At 47.8% G+C, this 18,967-nt stretch overlaps 1 protein-coding gene across 1 annotated transcript; it reads left to right on the forward strand.

Moving 5' to 3' along the window:
• Nucleotides 1-695: 695 nt before the first annotated feature.
• ALG5 (ALG5 dolichyl-phosphate beta-glucosyltransferase) lies at nucleotides 696-18,671 on the forward strand. Its single transcript, XM_082205092.1, has 10 exons — nucleotides 696-926; nucleotides 2,803-2,974; nucleotides 3,092-3,138; nucleotides 3,279-3,347; nucleotides 11,083-11,175; nucleotides 12,223-12,336; nucleotides 14,251-14,310; nucleotides 15,033-15,184; nucleotides 16,155-16,240; nucleotides 17,769-18,671. Exons 1-10 carry the CDS (start codon nucleotides 711-713, stop codon nucleotides 17,879-17,881), a joined length of 1,122 nt encoding a protein of 373 aa, XP_082061218.1. The 5' UTR covers nucleotides 696-710; the 3' UTR covers nucleotides 17,882-18,671.
• The last annotated feature ends 296 nt before the right edge of the window (nucleotides 18,672-18,967 follow it).

Genomic DNA, 18,967 nt, shown 5'->3' on the forward strand with positions numbered 1-18,967 from the left:
CAGAGAAATGCATGAGATAAAATTAATTACAGCGTAGCAACCCACTCTCTCCCGCCTCCCCACGCCGGAACAATGAAACTTTATCGTAAAACAAACAATATTTTAAAAACAAGCGGAACAGACTGAACGATCATCATTTCTAAGACCTTAATATGCTTGAGCAAATATATAAGCCGTGGCCAGGCGCTGAAATGATTTTATAAGAGGTGGGGATTTGGGTTCGCTTGTCAATTCCCTATACAAAGCTCAGTAAGCTCGCAGCATACATGAAAAATTCATGTGAAGTGCGGATGACTAATTTTTGTTTATTTAGTTATGCCCCGCCTAACTGATAATAGTGACAATAGTGATAATAACAACAATTTAACTGTGCTTCAGATCCCAAACGGAACCCTAATTTGGACGCCATTGTTGTATTATTAATTATAAGTATTAATTATTGTTGTTTTCGTTTTGTTATTATTTTATAATATATCTCCCGTCATCCGAAGATCACAGGGAATCACAAAATCGCAAAATGGAAAACACAAAATACATATCTTAATAAGAAACCAAACAGAACAATATCTGCCCTCCCTGTAAAGTCTTGAAATCCCCTGATTCTCCCAAACTTTTCAATGCTACAGGTCCAGAGTTTGGTTCGTAGGGGGCGAGGAGAATGAGTCCAAAATCGACTTGCGAGTCCGCCTCTGTCCACGCATCTACACGCTATGGCTCTAGGATGGCCTTGGTGTCGACCAATAGCAACGCTCGACGTGCCTCCGGAAGTGCTGGCGGCAGCGCCGCGCTCTCTCTGCCTCCTGGTCCTTCTCGACTTCCGCCTCCGTGTCCCTGTGCTCCGAGTCTCTGCCGGCGGCGCAAGGGCGATGGAGCTGCTTTGGCTGGCTGAAGCGTCCGTGGCTCTGGCGGTCTCGGGGCTGGTCCTGGTGAGGGGGGACGGGGCGCGGGGTCCTAGTCCTGGAGCTTCCCCCAGCCTGGTCTTCTTTCCATCCCTCACCATCATCCCCCTCCCAAGCAAGAGGACCTCTGAGCTCGCGCAGAGTGCCTTTCATTGGCCGCCGAGTAGCCCCTTCGCATGACTGTGACGCTTGGCGTCCCCAGGCCCTGCAGCTCACGACTCCTCTTTATATGGGATTTAAGCAGCTGGAGCCTGTAAAACAGCAGTGACCCCCCAAGAGGGGCTGTTTGCATTTCGCTTTGAGGGGTTTTTCACAAGCATTGGATCGCAGTACAGTGGTACCTCGGGTTACATACGCTTCAGGTTACACGCTCCACTAAGCCAGAAATAGTGCTTCAGGTTAAGAACTTTGCTTCAGGATAAGAACAGAAATCGGGCTCTGGCGGTGCGGCGGCAGCGGGAGGCCCCATTAGCTAAAGTGGTGCTTCAGGTTAAGAACAGTTTCAGGTTAAGTACAGGCCTCCGGAACGAATTAAGTACTTAACCCGAGGTACCACTGTATTGTAGAACTGGAAGGGACCAAAAGGATCATCTAGTCCTGCGATGAAAGAATCTTTCGCTCAGTTTGAGGCTCGAATCTACAGCCCTGAGATTAAGAGTCTCGTGCTCTGCCCAGTTTTGGTGTATAAAACATTTATAATGTAAAAATTGGATTAAATGAATCAATAAATAATATCAGGGCCACCTTCAGAATTTGATTAGCATCAGAGTGGTAGAGTCTGAAGGGACCCACGAGGGTCATCTACTCCAACTCCCTGCAGTTTAGGAATCTTTCAGACCCACAACCCTCAGATTAAGGATCTCCTGCAGTAGAAGTCTATGTTTCTATGTTCAACTAGATGATAGATGACAGAACTGTAGAGATGCAAGGGAACCCAAAGGCCATCTAGTCCACCCCCTACAACCCAGCAATCCTGCCCACAGCCATCCATGGGGTGGGTTCTCACCACTAGCCTTCTGGTTAGCAGCCAGACATTGACCTACTGCGCCACTGGAGACCAGTAATTGAAATGCTCCTCACCCCTTACCGATATAATCTCCTATATTTTATATTGTGCTTTGACATGCTGGTCTTATTATATTTTGATAGCAGGCCAGAGAATTCCTGCTTTTATTACTATTGTGTGGAGGAGGTCAATAGCCATGAAAAGTCTCCACAGGAATCTGAATCTGTGCCCACCTAGTCTTCATCCCAGTGTTCTTTTAATGGGAACCTGTTATAAATTAACTCCAACCTCGTTTGCTTTCTTCCTCTCCTCAATAAACCCAACTTGACTGGGCTATGAGTATATTGTAGTTTCTTCTTTCCCAACTTTTCTCTTGGCAACTGAATCTTTCCCAAATGACTGACAAGAATCTATGCTTGCTGTCTGTTGGTAGATGCCAGTCAGCTGATTGGAGCCCTGGGATTTGAAAATGTAGCATAAAGGCTTTCTCGTTATTTCATGCAATTTAAAGGAAACAGGCCACAAAGAACAAAATGTTTAAGTTCTAGGCAGACAGCAAAGCAGGAGCTCAGAAATTGTGAGGGTGGGTCTGATCTAATTTTACACGTCGTGTCTACACCAAGTTACTTTTGTGCAATAGCAAGAGGCACTAATGCAACTGTTGTAAGAGCTCAAAAATGCCGAGTTGCAATAGCTTCTTACATATTATGCAGAAAGCAGTTTCTTCCCCCACAAAACCCTTGCTTGCCAATTGTATTCCTTTTGATAGTGATAGGTACTTGGCTATTGCAGCTTCACCCTTTCTAATTTTAAGAGGAATTATTTTCTCTCTGCAGAATGCTATTGTGTAAATATTCTATAACTCTTAACTGGAAATCTTCTTTCCCCCCTTCCCAGATTGCTGTCATTGCCCACATAACTGCAACGAAAGTTCCAAACCTTAATCGACACGAGGATGAAAAATACTTTTTGAATGCTGAAAATGAGAAGGAACTTGTGCCCAGCATCCATGATCCCCCGACACGAGATCTTTCCGTAGTTGTGCCTTCATATAATGAGGAAGAACGGTGTAAGAATAAGTCTTTGTTTTCTTTGTGTGCATGTATAACACTGAATGTTGTCTTTCTTTTTTTATTTTACCTGTTCAGCGTTACTCAAACCAGATCTGTGGTTTTATTTCCTTCAGTACCATCAATGCTGAATGAAGCTTTGGGCTACCTAGAGAAGAGACAGGTATTTTTTTTTAAATCACATTTAATTGCAATATTTAATAACCGTGAGATAAAAATATCATTTTGCTCCTGTTCTAGTCATCGTGGTAAGAGAACATATGATGCTAAGGCAAATGCACAAGATCTGTGTTTCCTTTCCAGAGGCAAGATCCTGCATTCACATATGAGGTCATAGTAGTTGATGACGGCAGCAGAGATCAAACCACAAAGGTAGGAGACATATTTATGACTCGCCAATCCTAAATATATTGACAGTGCCAGCAAAAAGTAGAATGTAAACAGAAGTTCATATTTTCTGTTTTCATGATTACTGTCAGGGGTTCAGGAGCAGAGGCGAGGGCAAGGGAGGAAACAGAGAGCGAGGGGGAGGAGGCAGAAGAAAGGATGAGTGATGACGACGACCCGAGATCTCCGAGTCTTTCCAGTGAATCAGAAGATTCACAAAAAGGAGCACCAGTGGCCAGGGCAAGGGGGGAGACTAGGGGGACACCCCAGGAAGAAAGAGCCAGAGGGGACTCAGAGGGGAGCAGTTGGAGATCGGGACCAACGTCACCGCCAGAGAGTAGGAAAGAGGAAGAGCGCCAGGGAGCAAGCGCTGGCAGCTCGCAACAGGAGGGAGGGCACGAGTCAGGAGTGGCCACACCTTCATCGGGGAGCGAAGTGACGGTTAGACAGAAAGTGGAAGGTTGGGCGCGCGCGCCAAGTTCAAATGCACAGGAAGGTGGCGCAGTAGGCAGCCCGGAAAGGGAGCCAGGTCCTAAAGCCCGGCGCAAGGAGACAGGAGAGTCAGGGGGGTCAGCGTCAGAAGAATCCCGGAAGGAAGAGACCCAGGGGGGCAGAGGGACCCAGAGGAGAACTGTCAGGCGGAAAAGGTGGAGCAGGGCTAGGATATTAAGTTGGTGCGCAAGGGGCGGAGACTCAGACGGAGCTTTGCCGATCTAAGCATAAGACGTAGGGTTGCACGCAGCAGCTCGAGAATGGAGACTGTAACTCAATAAAGACTTTTATTTAACGATCGCTGGCTAGCGTGATCCTCTGTGAGCTAGGATCTGGAAGTAACCCTGACAGTAAGCTCCGTCTCTTCAAATTGTGGGCATCCACGGCCTCGCGGAGAGGAGGGAAAGCGGGTGCCTACAAGAGAGCTCACGAACGGCAGACAATATGACGGCCGAACAGCAAATAACGGAACTCAGAGAAGCAGTTTCACGACTGAATGCCGAGGCGCTGGCGTCCAGGAAGAGAGAGGAGGAAGCAGCTGCCGCCTACAGGGATCTCCAGGTCAGGTTGGACGTGCTTACGAAGCAAGGGCAACAGACACCCAAATCAGAGGGGATTGGGTTGGGGAGACGCACAGGCGGTCTAGTCTCGCACTTCGATGGGAATTTGCAACAGTACCCCAACTTTAGAGCAGACGTAATGTGTGCACTGCAACTACTGCACAAAGACTTTAGAGATGAACAAGAGAAAGTGGGGTTCATCATGTCCCATTTGCATGGAGACGCAAAAGCATGGCTGCACAATTTGTGGAGAGATAAGGATCCTGCGCTCCGAAATGCGGACGCCTTTATTAAAGCGATGGATGGCTGTTTTTTATCAAGCATTGACGTGGATCTTGCCCGAAAGGAGGTGCATGGACTAAGGCAAGGGAGGGCCAGCGTAAGGCAGTATCATGCCCGCTTTTTCGCTTTGGTCAGTGCCCTGGAATGGGACAGAGATTCGGCTCCTGTCAGAGACCTTTTTTGGGAGGGCTTGCACAACTCGGTTAAAGATGAGATTGCGAGGGGGGAGAGACCCCGGACCACGCAGGAGATCGTTCAGAGGGCGCTGGCGGTGGGGGTGCGGCTGGAAGAACGTCCGTGGAGCAGGGACGAAGGGCGCAGCGGGCGCGAACCAGCCAGGGGCTCCTCCTTCCTTCCCAGAGAAGCAGCGCGTGCGCAATCCACGCCTCCAACAGGGGGAGGGGTGGAACCGATGGAGGTTGGGAGTGCAAGGGCTCAGTCAGCAGCCAGAGCCCTAGCACCGGCAGCAGTGAAAGCGAAGCCTCCTAGAGGGAACAGGAAGTGTTATATCTGCGAGGATCCAGGGCATATGGCGAAAGAGTGTCCCCGGAGGCTCCACAAGCACACTGCAGCCTCAGCAATGGTGACTGCAGCAACGCAGCACGGAGAACCACAGCAGGGAAACGACGATGTCTGGCTGGAGGAAGAGGCACTGGGGCCCAGCCAGACGTGTCAGTGAAGCAGTCCCCAGAGATTTTACCGCCCATGGACCCCCTCCCGCCCAAGCCAGTAGTGAGGCTCACCGCATCGCTCCAGCTACCCAATGGAATCACCATGGACGTGCCAATCACCGTCGACTCGGGAAGCAATGCAGACTTCATAGGGCAGGACTTTGTCGACCGGCACGCTATACAGTTGCTGCCTGCCACGCTGCCCCTGCAGGTTGTCACGGTGGATGGCAGGGAGCTGTTAGGGGGGCAAGTGGTGAAGCAGACGCCACCTATGGTGCTGCGGCTTGGAAATCACAGGGAAATCATCAGCTTCAACGTCACTCAACTCTCGGACACGCCTATTGTATTGGGCATGAGTTGGCTGGACAAGCACAGCCCGACGCTGGCTTGGTACCAGAGGCAGCTGACCTTCGGCTCTTCCTTTTGTGCTGAACACTGCATCATGCCCCAGCAGGAAGGGGAGCAAGAGGAGTCACAGCTGCTGCTAGGCACGCTGCAAGCGATTCCCCACAAGTACGCAGAATTTTTGGAGGTTTTCTGCGAGAAGGAGGCAGACAAGCTACCCCCCCACAGACCATATGACTGCAAAATTGACCTGCTGCCGGGGGCGGCGCTGCCCAAAGGGAAGCTGTATTCCATGTCTGAAGACGAACTGCAGGAACTCAAAGAGTTCATAGATCATAATTTGAAGCGCGGTTTCATCCGAGAGTCCCAGGCAGCGGGGGGCAGTCCTGTATTCTTTGTGAAGAAGCGAGACACGCCCCAAAAAAGACTCGTAGTGGACTACCGCATTTTGAACAGTGTCACCAAGCCGTCGGACTTCCCCATGCCCCGAATCGACGACCTCCTCGCAAAAGTACGCAAGGGCAGCGTGTTCACCAAGTTGGACCTGCGAGGGGCGTACAACCTCATTCGCATGCGGGAAGGAGATGAGTGGAAGACAGCCATGTTCACGCCCCTGGGCACCTACGAATATAGAGTTATGCCTTTTGGATTGCAAAATGGCTCCCACGTTTTTCAAGCTTTCATGCATCACGTGTTGGCGGGGCTCCTCTACAAGACGTGCGTCTGTTTCTTGGATGACATCCTGATCTTTTCGGAATCGCAGCAGGAGCATGACAGACACGTCAGGGAAGTGCTGAGCAGGCTCCAGCAACATAGGCTTTACGCCAAGCTGGAGAAGTGCCAATTCGACGTGACGGAGGTGGATTTCCTGGGCTACAAGTTGTCTGACAAGGGGCTCGCCATGGACAGCGCCAAGGTTCGAGCGGTGTTGGATTGGAAAAGCCCACGCAAGCGGAAGGAGGTCCAACGGTTTGTCGGCTTCGCGAACTTCTATCGCAAGTTCATCAAAGGCTTCGCAATGCAGACAGCGGCCATCACGGACACGCTCAGTTCCAAGAAAAAGAAGTTCATCTGGACAGCGCAGGCGGAGCAGTCCTTTCAGGCACTCAAGCGTCTTTTCGCGTCGGAGGAACAGCTGCTTCATGTCGACCCCAGCAGGCCGATGAGAGTTGAAACAGACGCCTCGGACAGGGCCGTCGGAGCAGTCCTGCTGCAGAAGGACCCGCAGGGGGTTTGGAGGCCCGGAGCGTTTTACTCCAGGAAGCTCAGCAAGTCCGAACAGAACTACACCATCTGGGACAGGGAGTTGCTGGCTATTCATGCAGCGTTCAAAGCATGGAGGCACTTCCTGATTGGAGCCAAGCACACGGTGCAGGTCTGCACGGACCACAAGAATCTGGAGCACTGGCGCACGGCACAGTTCCTGAACCAGAGGCAGATACGTTGGGCTGAGTTCTTTGCGAACTTCGACTTCCGGATAGAGTATGTCCCGGGGGACACCAACATCATGGCGGACGCGCTCTCCCGTAAGCCACAGTATCTGGAGGACGCCACGCCAGCGGCCGCCATGCACATCTTCGCACCAACAGTGTGGGCGTGCGCTGCGGCGACAGTGGACCTGGAGGCGGTGCGACGAGCGTTGCAGAATGACTCCTTCGCGCAAGCAAAGATGGCAGAGATGCAAAGGGGCACGGCAGCGACCGACGGGTTCCAGCTGAGAGATGGATTGCTCATCCGCAAAGGGGCCATCTACGTGCCGGGAGACGAACTTCGCGCCAAGGTACTGCATCAGCTGCACGACGCGCCCACTGCCGGGCACTTTGGCAAGGAGAAGACGGTGGAATTAGTCGCCAGGGATTTCTGGTGGCCCGGAATGAGAGGGGAGGTCGCGGACTACGTGGCGAGGTGCGACACCTGCCAGAGGGCCAAACCAGTGCACAGACCGCCGGCCGGACTGTTGGAACCGCTGCAAACTCCGGTCGAACCATGGGAGAGAGTCGCCCTGGACTTCGTCACGGATCTGCCCAGCTCGAGGGGCAAGACGGCCGTGCTGGTGGTGGTGGACTTGTTCTCCAAGATGGCACATTTCATCCCGTGTGCGAAGGTGGCCACGGCGGAACAAACCGCCAAACTGTTCATAGACCACGTGTTCAAGGTTCACGGTCTGCCACGGTCTATTCTGTCCGACCGCGGGCGGCAGTTCATCTCGAATTTCTGGCAGAAGCTGATGGGCTTCCTAAACGTCAAGATCAACCTGGCGTCGGCGAGACACCCGCAGACCAACGGGCAAGCGGAGCGGGTCAATGCCATCATGCAGCAGTACCTGAGATGCTATGCGAATCAACAGCCTGCGACGTGGGTGGATTACCTGCCGCTCGCCGAGTTCGCCTACAACAACACGAAGCACGTGTCCACGGGGGTCACGCCGTTCTTCGCCAACAACGGGAGGCACCCCAGAACCTTCCCGGGACTGGAAAGACTGGTGGAGGGGGAGCCGCAGACAGCAGATGCGTTCGCGTCGGAGTTGCAGGAGGTCCACGATCAGCTGCGGCGGCACCTGGAGCTGGCCAAACACGCATACAAGGTGCAGGCAGACAAACACAGAAGGGTTGGCGAAGAGATCCATGTGGGAGACTGGGTCTGGTTAGCAGCCCACGCAGTGCCGGCCAGGTCGTTGGCCAAGAAGAAACTAGGGCATAAGCAACTGGGGCCCTACCAAGTCGAAGAGCAGGTCAACCCGGTGGCCTTCAGGCTGGCGCTTCCGGAGGGTTCCAGAATGCATCCGGTGTTCCACAGATCGGTGCTCACTCCCTACAAGGCACCGCACAGGTTTCAGGAACCCGGAACGGCGCCGAGTCCGCTCCGAGAGGGAACCAGGCAACGGGGAGTGGCACAGGAGGTGCGCCTCAACGAAGTCACGGAGATTTTGGACTCCAGATGGGGGGAAGAGGGGGTAGAATACCTTCTCGCTAAGGAGGGCACCCCGGCCAGTGCCAACAGCTGGGTGCCGGGCTACGCTTTAGATGAACCTCTGCTCAAGGAAGAGTTTCATGCCCTCTTCCCCCATAGGCCAATGCCAGCGGACTTTTTCGACGACTGGCTTTTCACGCCCACGCTTTCAGCCAGCACGTTCCGGGGGTTCGACTCGGATGAGGAACCGACACGAGACGCCCGTTCCCCGGAGGGGTCGCCCTCGGGATCTGCTTCAGAACCCTCGTATTGGTGGGATGATCGACCAGAGGAGCAGTGGCGCAGGAAGTGGCTGGAGGGTCCAGGATGAGCAACGCCTCCAGAAGGAAGCGAGGGAGAGACGGACATGGACGTTTTCGGGGACGACCAGGGTCTCGAGCACGGCGGCACAGAGATGGAAGCAGAGGTGACCGTCGTCGACGAGAGCAGGGAGGAAGAACCGGAAGACTTCGGATGGAGGCCCGCCACGGGAAGAGAACTGTACCCGACATTCGTCCCCTTGACACTGCAGCACCCAGTTCCCGCACCGGAAGGAGGGGAGGGGGGAAGAGGGGGCTTCGAGGGGGGGATGGATGTCAGGGGTTCAGGAGCAGAGGCGAGGGCAAGGGAGGAAACAGAGAGCGAGGGGGAGGAGGCAGAAGAAAGGATGAGTGATGACGACGACCCGAGATCTCCGAGTCTTTCCAGTGAATCAGAAGATTCACAAAAAGGAGCACCAGTGGCCAGGGCAAGGGGGGAGACTAGGGGGACACCCCAGGAAGAAAGAGCCAGAGGGGACTCAGAGGGGAGCAGTTGGAGATCGGGACCAACGTCACCGCCAGAGAGTAGGAAAGAGGAAGAGCGCCAGGGAGCAAGCGCTGGCAGCTCGCAACAGGAGGGAGGGCACGAGTCAGGAGTGGCCACACCTTCATCGGGGAGCGAAGTGACGGTTAGACGGAAAGTGGAAGGTTGGGCGCGCGCGCCAAGTTCAAATGCACAGGAAGGTGGCGCAGTAGGCAGCCCGGAAAGGGAGCCAGGTCCTAAAGCCCGGCGCAAGGAGACAGGAGAGTCAGGGGGGTCAGCGTCAGAAGAATCCCGGAAGGAAGAGACCCAGGGGGGCAGAGGGACCCAGAGGAGAACTGTCAGGCGGAAAAGGTGGAGCAGGGCTAGGATATTAAGTTGGTGCGCAAGGGGCGGAGACTCAGACGGAGCTTTGCCAATCTAAGCATAAGACGTAGGGTTGCACGCAGCAGCTCGAGAATGGAGACTGTAACTCAATAAAGACTTTTATTTAACGATCGCTGGCTAGCGTGATCCTCTGTGAGCTAGGATCTGGAAGTAACCCTGACAATTACGATTTTGAGGGACTGACTCAAGGCAGTTTACATTTGGGGCTGCCCCTCAAGGGGATGACACTAGCTATTTATGTGCTATATATATATATATATATATATATATATATATATATATATATATATATTTCTCTATTGGATTTCTGTGAATTTGTACTTAAGGTGCCTCAAGCACAAATTCTGAGAAAATTAATAATTAAATAATAAATTTGAAATGGATTAATAAAGAAATACTTTAGCTGTCTGGTTTCACCTTGATAAACGTGTCCTATTTACGCAGATATGACTAACCACAGATGTGAATTTGGTTTCCTTAAAATAACTATTATTAGAGACTTCTCCAAGTTGTTTTGCTGCTTATAAAGGGTCACGATTTCCTAAAGATTAATACCAACATTACACCCCTTCAAGGCTGCGCTAGTCCCATGGTCTGTGAATTTATGCAGCCTCTGTCTTTATACATGAAAAAGCATTTTTTTTAAAAGTAGGGGCTTTTTTTTCTTCTCTTCCCTTTCACTAAACAGATACAATTATTTTCTACACGACAACATGCTCAGTGCTTGGGCTATACTGCCATCCTCTTTCTTTTCTCTTTCTGTGCCACCCCACTTTACCAAAACACATTATTCTTGTGACGTCAGTAACATAGATTTTTCATACACTTTCCTCTCTTCAAGTTCTGCCAAAGGACAATTTCCCTGCTGATAGGTCTAAGAACTGAATATACAAATCCTATATATGTGACGTGTGAGCACTTAAAGTAGAAGGCGTTACACAAATATCTACTTACCTATTTTATATGTTCCCAGTCGGGGAAATATAATTTTTGTTTTCAACTCTAGTGAGGCTAAAATTGAACTGAAAGTGAGACATTTGGCATGGGAAAGGGAAGAGAACTCCATGTATCTGTCTAGCCTCACATTCTTTTAAGCACACTTGTGCACTGGAATATTTATTCATATTTAATGTAGGCTTTGTTATATCATTAATATAAATGAGGAGAGAAGGAGACATTCAGTTCCTATTTGTGATTGCTGTTCTCTTATTCTGATTTGCACATGCCCTGTAGGTTGCGCTGAAGTATACCCAAAAATATGGTAGCGACAAAGTGAGAGTCCTCCCTCTGGTGAAGAATCGTGGAAAGGGGGGAGCTGTTAGAATGGTAATGAATTTATGCAGTTTTCCTTTCTGTAATTAAGATTCTTTTCTTGGTGAAAGCAAACATTTTCTTCACTGAGCATTTAGCTTAATTTTGAAATAATACTGCAAAAACCTGAGTATTGGCAAATACAGCATGCCCCCAACTTGCACCTATTTACCGTATTTTTCGCTATATAGGACGCACTTTGTCCCCTCCAAAAATTAAGGGGAAATGTTTGTGCATCCTATGGAGCGAGTGCAGGCTCCTTGGCTTCAGCGAAAGCAACGCGAAGCCTCCAAAGCGTTGCTTTCGCTGAAGTCTGGAGAGCGAGAGGGGTTGGTGCGCACCAACCCCTCTCGCTCTCTAGGCTTCAGGGATAGCCGCCTGAAGCCTTTGGAGCGCAGCGGGAACTCTCGCTGTGCTCCAAAGGCTTCGGGGTTAGCTGCGCAAAGCCTCCGAAGGGCAGCAGGGTACATAACACCGGTCTTGAAAGACCTACATTGGCTCCCAGTACGTTTCCGAGCACAATTCAAAGTGTTGGTGCTGACCTTTAAAGCCCTAAACAGCCTCAGTCCAGTATACCTGAAGGAGCATCTCCATGCCCATCGTTCTGCCCGGACACTGAGGTCCAGTGCCGAGGGCCTTCTAGCAGTTCCCTCCCTGCAAGAAGCCAAATTACAGGGAATCAGGCAGAGGGCCTTCTCGGTAGTGGCACCTGTGGAACGCCCTCCTACCAGATGTCAAAGAGAAAAAGAACTACCAGACTTTTAGAAGACATCTGAAGGCAGCCCTGTTTAGGGAAGCTTTTAATTTTTAATATATTCTTGTATTTTAATATTCCTGTGGAAGCCGCCCAGGGTGGATGGGGAAACCCAGCCAGATGGGCAGGGTATACATAATAAATTATTGTTATTATTATTATTATATTACATTCAAAATGCAACGAATTAGGCTAATGCATGCAGGTGGAGGGGTGGCTCTGTCAAAGAGATTTGAAGTCCTGTGGTTTCGCAGCATAATTTGCCGAATATGCCCTAATACAAGACTTTTGATCATTCTTATATACAGGGTGTGTTCAGTTCACGAGGGGAAAAAATACTCATGGCCGATGCTGATGGAGCCACAAAATTTGAAGACATTGAAAAAGTAGAAAGGGGTCTTGAGAGTCTGCAGCCCTGGCCTGTGAGTTTTCATTCGGTCACATTTCATTCGGTCACAATTAAATTTCTTTTCTTTCCCCTTCTGCTTCCTTAAAAAATATATTAAAATCCTGCTTTGTTTACCTGTCTGTATGCCAAAGTACTTCTTATACCATAGGCAGATCTTGCTGCTTGCAGTTCTTCGGCCCTTAAAATTTTAGGTGTAATCCAGAGAAAGTTGACCTCTTATTTCCAACTCAAAATCATTATGACTGGAGCACACAGCTTCTAGGAGAGATTTGTGTCCCCTTCTTCTTTCTCCATTCAAATTAGGTATCCCTGACTTACTTCCCTACTTCTTGGCGATTGCCTCTTATCTGGTTCTGTTAGACAGATCCACAGTTTTCGTCTTCTGACCCAGTACACTGTGCCCTGCCCCAGGTTCCTCATTTAGCCATTTGTCAAACTCTTCTTACCAAAACCATGTGTTCACTAACTTCCTATTTAAGATTCTTGCTCAAGCTAAGTGCTCAGTTTTACTTCTGCTTATTCTGAGAGCCGTAACTGCTTGTAGGTATGCGTCCGTGTTAGGCTTCATGATTCCATAAAATTTGAGTCTGCTTGAGTTCCCCTGTAATAATAAGAAAATGATTTATTAGCTATATAAATATATAAAGGTAAAGGTAAAGGGACCCCTGACCATTAGGTCCAGTCGTGGCCGACTCTGGGGTTGCGGCGCTCATCTCGCTTTACTGGCCAAGGGAGCCGGCGTACAGCTTCCAGGTCATGTGGCCAACATGACTAAGCCACTTCTGGCGAACCAGAGCAGCGCACGGAAACGGCGTTTACCTTCCCGCCGGAGTGGTACCTATTTATCTACTTGCACTTCGTGCTTTCGAACTGCTAGGTTTGCAGGGCAGGGCAATTCGCAGGGCAAGTCGCGGGGATGCGAACCACCAACCTTCTGATCGGCAAGTCCTAGGCTCTGTGGTTTAACCCACAGCGCCCCCTGCGTCTCTTATATAAATATATAAGCACACCTATATGTTTATATACACATTTTACAGTAGCCCCACATTATAGATTTTGTAGTTGGCATCTGTCTGTCTTGAGGGACAGTGGAGTGTGCCTTTGGGGGTGAAGTCAGACCACTGTGTTAGCAGCACTGAAGTCTCCTCCCCCGGGGGTGCAAGCCTGGGCAGTATGTATGGAGGTCCTGGGCTGCGCAGATGACAAGACCCCTCTGTCAGCCCCACTGATGGGGTCCAAAGGAAAGCAGAGCAATACGTTTGGCAGCAGCTTGGCTACAGGAGTTGCCAGGAAGGAGGTGTACAAGGCACCATCTAGCTGTCTTAGGGACCCCACTCCGAATTTGTGTAGGGTTTTTTTTACTCAGCCTTTTCTTCTCCCGAAGATACAGTGGTACCTCGGGTTACAGACGCTTCAGTTTACAGACTCTGCTAACCCAGAAATAGTACCTTGGGTTAAGAACTTTGCTTCAGGATGAGAACAGAAATTGCGCGGCAGCGGGAGGCCCCATTAGCTAAAGTGGTGCTTCAGGTTAAGAACAGTTTCAGGTTAAGAACGGACCTCCAGAATGAATTAAGTTCCTAACCCAAGGTACCACTGTATGCCAAAAGACAACAGAGCTTTAGGATCAGAGTTTTCCTTCACCAAGATGGGCTCCTTTCCAAGGTTGACGAGCCCCACCTGTCCTTCACTTTCCTCTACATCCATGCAGAAACCACCTTCTTGACTGCTGGAGCCACTATTGGTCTCGTTCTATGTTATGTTAACTGGTAACCCCATGATTGCATGAATCTTGGTGTCACAACTATCCCTTGCCAGCAATGGGCATAGTTGACGTATCAGCTGAATGTGTTCATAGGTATTCCTTGCCACAGAGGCTTGGTTTGGTGTATGTTTCTTAACTGTTAGTGTATTCCTTTTCTTTTAGGACCAGATGGCTATTGCCTGTGGCTCTAGAGCTCACCTGGAGCAAGACTCCATAGCACAGGTAAGCTTCTGTTTGCTAGTTCTTTGGCTGGTGGTCCTTTGTAGTCAGAAGAAGTGGAGTACATGCCTTTCTACGCTCAGCTTCTAGCCCCCTGTAACTTGCATGATTTAAAAATAATAATAATATGAGATTAGACAAGACCTTCCCCTCCCTGGGAGCTGCAAGGGGTTTTTTTTGGCGGTAGAGGCTAGTCCTCCAGATGAAGACTGTCTAGGCAGACCATCAGAACTCGTTGACTTCCCACTGCCTTGCTTCCTTTTTATTGCTTGTATCTTCAGCAACAGCAGTCTGAAACTATGCACCTGAGAACACTTGGGGACTTGGAAAAACTAGCTGAAATTGGCTTTAGCTCTAATGCTTGGTTCTTCTAGTTGCAGGGTTGTATTTGTCTTCATTTTAAATTATTCTAGTGTTTTATTAGAACGATGGCTTGTACTCGTAAGCAGCAGTTATCAACGAAAGATAAGTTGGCAAAACTTTCACACACACCCTTTGAGTAAAGAACACTTAAAAAGTTGGATATAATATGTTCAGAAGCGTTACCGCAGGTCTATATTGTGTCAGCACTTCTACTTGTACATGTTGAAACTATAATGGATTCTGTGTTGTCATTTCTTTTAAAACTTAAGTCACAAAAAAATGTATAGGCATTATGAACATTGACATTATAAAGTGACTGGACATACTGAGCTAGTTCCTGTGCTATCTTACCTTTTCTGCAGCGGTCTTACTTCCGTACACTTCTCATGTATGGATTCCACTTTCTAGTATGGTTCCTCTGTGTTAAGGAAATCAAAGACACCCAGTGTGGTTTTAAACTATTAACCCGTGAGGCCGCTTCCCGGACTTTTTCATTCCTTCACATAGAGCGCTGGTAGGTATCGCCCTCAGTTTTATTTGATTGGAAATGGCAGTTGGAGCTAGTGATATATGTGTTTTCAAGAGCTTAGTTCATGTGTGTGCTGTGCAATGTTATTGCTGGGATCTTGAGTCCCCTTTTCAGGCACATGCCACAGCTTTTGCACATTTAGTTGGATTTCTTACTTTTGTAATCAAGGAAGCTCCTCATCAACGGACGATTTATGGAGATATAATGTGATGTCCAATGTTAGTCATACAGTGGTGCCTCGCAAGACCAAAAGAATCCGTTCTGTGATTCTCTTCGTCTAGCGATTTTTTTCATCTTGCGAAGCAAGCCCATTGACGGATTAGCGGATTAGCGCTATTAGTGCTATTAGCTGCTTTTAGCGGCTTATCTGCTGATAGGATCAGCTGATAAGTGGCTTAGCGGCTTAGAAAAAGGGGGAGGGGGGAAAACCAGCAGGAACTCGCAAGACATTGTCGTCTTGCGAAGCAAGCCCATAGGAAATTCGTTTTGCGAAGCACCTCCAAAACGGAAAACTCTTTCGTCTAGCGAGTTTTCTGTCTTGCGAGGCATTCGTCTTGCGGGGCACCACTGTATTAGACGAGGCAAGGAGAGTACCGTAAAAGTACAACTGTTTGCCTAGGCTGCCTTGAATGTAATGAAAACAAAACAAAAAAAGGCTGATACCCATGCAGACGACTGCAAATTGGAATAGGTCTGCACTGCCTTTATTTTATTGGCAATTGTCCCTCTTTTAACACACCTAGAAATACTAGCTTCTTTATAGAGGAAGAAGAAAGGCTGAAAATGCGTTTTCAGTTTTTTTATTTCACCAGAGAGAAAATAGCAAGTTGCAACATGTATACCTATATCAGTTTTATTCCAGTTCTTTGTTATGCTCAGAAGGCGGTCAGTAATACAAGCATAAAAGATTTGTGATTTCATCACAGTACTGAACATTCATTCTGTTCTGTTGCAGGGCATTTGATGTGGAACTTCTGTATATAGCTCAGTGCTTTAAAATACCAATAGCAGAGGTCGCTGTCAACTGGACAGAAATTGAAGGTCAGTCAGTCGTCAACACTTTTCTGTCAATAGGGATTACAGTGGTGCCCCGCAAGACGAAATTAATTCGTTCCGCAAGTTTTGTCGTCTAGCGAATTTTTCGTCTTGCGAATCACGAAATCCCATAGGAATGCATTGAAAATCAATTAATGCGTTCCTATGGTCAAAAAAAGTCCAAACAAAGCCAAATTTGGTACAACAACAGTTTATGAACTGCTCTTTAAAGTCACACATACTGTAAAGAGCAGTTCAAAAATTGAAGGGAAAATAAATTAACTTTATAAACAAAACATGTCTTTGTTTTTAGACAAAGGAAACAAAGTCGCGAGACGTTTTCGTCTTGCGAAGCAAGCCCATAGGTGAAATTCGTCTTGCGAGGCAAATCGAAAACGGAAAAACCTTTCGTCTAGCGAGTTTTTTGTCTTGCGAGGCATTCGTCTTGCGAGGTACCACTGTATTCTAGAAAGCAGTTAGGCCAATTCCCCAGGAGACTGAACATTCCCCATTAATGTCAGAATATTAAATATGGTCTCCACAAAACCCATCTGGGGCAGTTACCAAAAAATGAAGGTCGCTGCCTCCATTCAATGCTTGTTTTGTATGTTCTCTCCTGCCCCTTAACCTCTTAGTAGGATTTATACTTCATGTTAATACATTCCATGTACCTGTGGAAAACTGCAGACTCAGCCAGAATCCCTGAGTAGTGTCTTCTCTATGACAGCGTACAGTCACCTCACAGTGGGTGGGGCAGTGGCTGCAGAGCGTTCACTCTTCCCCATGTATCCATGCTTATTATTATTTTTTATTATCCTTTATTGAATTTATATACCGCCCTATATAAAAGTTGGTCATCTTTGTTTGGGTCAGCGCATATATATATATATATATATATTTGCTTTCGTAGATTTTCACGGGTACAGGAATGCAGGTTTTGGTGTCTTCGGGTGTCTTCCCGTGTAAGAGTCGGGGTGTCTGTGCGACGTTTCGACGAGGTCTCACAAGCTCAAGAGGTCAAGACACGAAAGCTTTAGCAACTAATCTACACTTAATGACCCACCCAGTGATATTCAGAATATCACTCATGAAATCACCCAAGATATCCCTCAAGTAATTAAGGAACAAAAGAAGAAAAGGCACACTAATCTAGGAACTTCCTCTCTGCCCAGAACGTTGGAGGCTATACACCACACCCCTCAACAGTATTTATAGGAACTCAAACACCAGACTCTGCTCTGTTCCAGTAACAAGAAGCCGAAAGCACCAGCCTGAAGATGACGAGTGAGACCTCGTCGAAACGTCGCACAGACACCCCGACTCTTACACGGGAAGACACCCGAAGACACCAAAACCTGCATTCCTGTACCCGTGAAAATCTACGAAAGCATATATATATATATATACACACACATATATATATATATATTCTTATTGTCTCCTGTGACATCTTCTGGCCATAAAAAGCGACTAACACTTCTTAAATATGTCTATTTAACAGCTTACATTTTTTTCCTGTATTTAATCACCATAGGTTCTAAGTTGGTTCCAGTCTGGAGTTGGTTGCAGATGGGCAGGGACCTTCTTTTTATACGACTGCGATATCTGACTGGTGCCTGGCAGCTTCGAACAAGAAAAATTAATTAGGTTATTTATACTTACCAAATGGGTTGTTTGATACAAAGACTACAGCGAATTATTTCTACAGTATGAAATAAGGAAAAAGCCGGGACTATTCTTCATTACTGTTGTTCTGTGCTGCGCCTATTTTTTAAAAAAATTGCCAAGAATGTGGATGTCCTATATAATAAGCCTTTTCAAGTGTTGGGTGTGGTTTTTTTAAGTTTTGCAACTGGGAGTCAGTCTTTTTACTTTTGTATCAGCATTTTCCATTTTCACAAATTATTATTTCACAAAATGTACAGCAGAAATTAATACGTGCTAAAAAATCCCATGGACTACATTTTTATTATAAAGTCTGCCATTGCGGTTAGCCAAAGCTTTGTTCTTTGTATATTAATGTACAAGATGTCAGTTTCAATGGGGAAGCCCTTGTGTATGAGATGCCTTCAGTATCCGCAGCGAACCACTTAATTTGGGCGTCCGTTTCTGTACTTGAACTGATCACTGGCATTTTAGAATGACACCATCCATTTCTAGAATTACCAAGGATGATGTAGACGTTTTTACATTAATTGGAGGGAGTTCTGCACACATTTCACTTGCTCATTGAATTCAGCAGCATGTATTTCTCTAAATGTACATTTGTGAGCTAGAATGGGTTTCCAATAAACCCAAGGAGTTCAGAAGACAAGAAAATGTTTTTGTGGCAGGCATCAGTTTTCTACAGTAATTTTTATCATGTTAAAATTCCACCAAATTGTCAAGGCATTATCTCTAAATTATGGAACATTAAAGATAAAATGGTGCTGTCAAAGTGTCTGAGGATCACTGAGGTCTCCACTACCACCATCACAGGTCTGACAGCTTATGAGGGCTTGCAAAGAGCAAACCAGAATGCACAGATACATTTGAACAAATAGAACATTTTATTTTAAGCCTAATTCCCCCTGTCCAGCATCATATTTCTATACCAGTATTTCTATACCAGCTTATCCTCATGGAAAGGCAAAAGGCAAAAGGTTAACTGACATTCCCAATCCCAATTTCTCATGTTAGTACAGTGGTACCTTGGTTTAAGATCAGTCCTGTTTACAAACGATTCGGTTTACG

The sequence above is a fragment of the Podarcis vaucheri genome (assembly GCF_965113315.1).
Source record: "Podarcis vaucheri genome assembly, chromosome: 17".
Taxonomy (NCBI): domain Eukaryota; kingdom Metazoa; phylum Chordata; class Lepidosauria; order Squamata; family Lacertidae; genus Podarcis; species Podarcis vaucheri.

Bases quoted from the DNA above. Each gene is read 5' to 3' on its own strand.
- ALG5 (XM_082205092.1), top strand. From the start codon at position 711: ATGGCTCTAGGATGGCCTTGGTGTCGACCAATAGCAACGCTCGACGTG. The intron at 2,975-3,091 runs GTAAGAATAAGT...TATTTCCTTCAG, and splicing joins ATATAATGAGGAAGAACGGT to TACCATCAATGCTGAATGAA. The intron at 12,337-14,250 runs GTGAGTTTTCAT...CTTTTCTTTTAG, and splicing joins AGAGTCTGCAGCCCTGGCCT to GACCAGATGGCTATTGCCTG.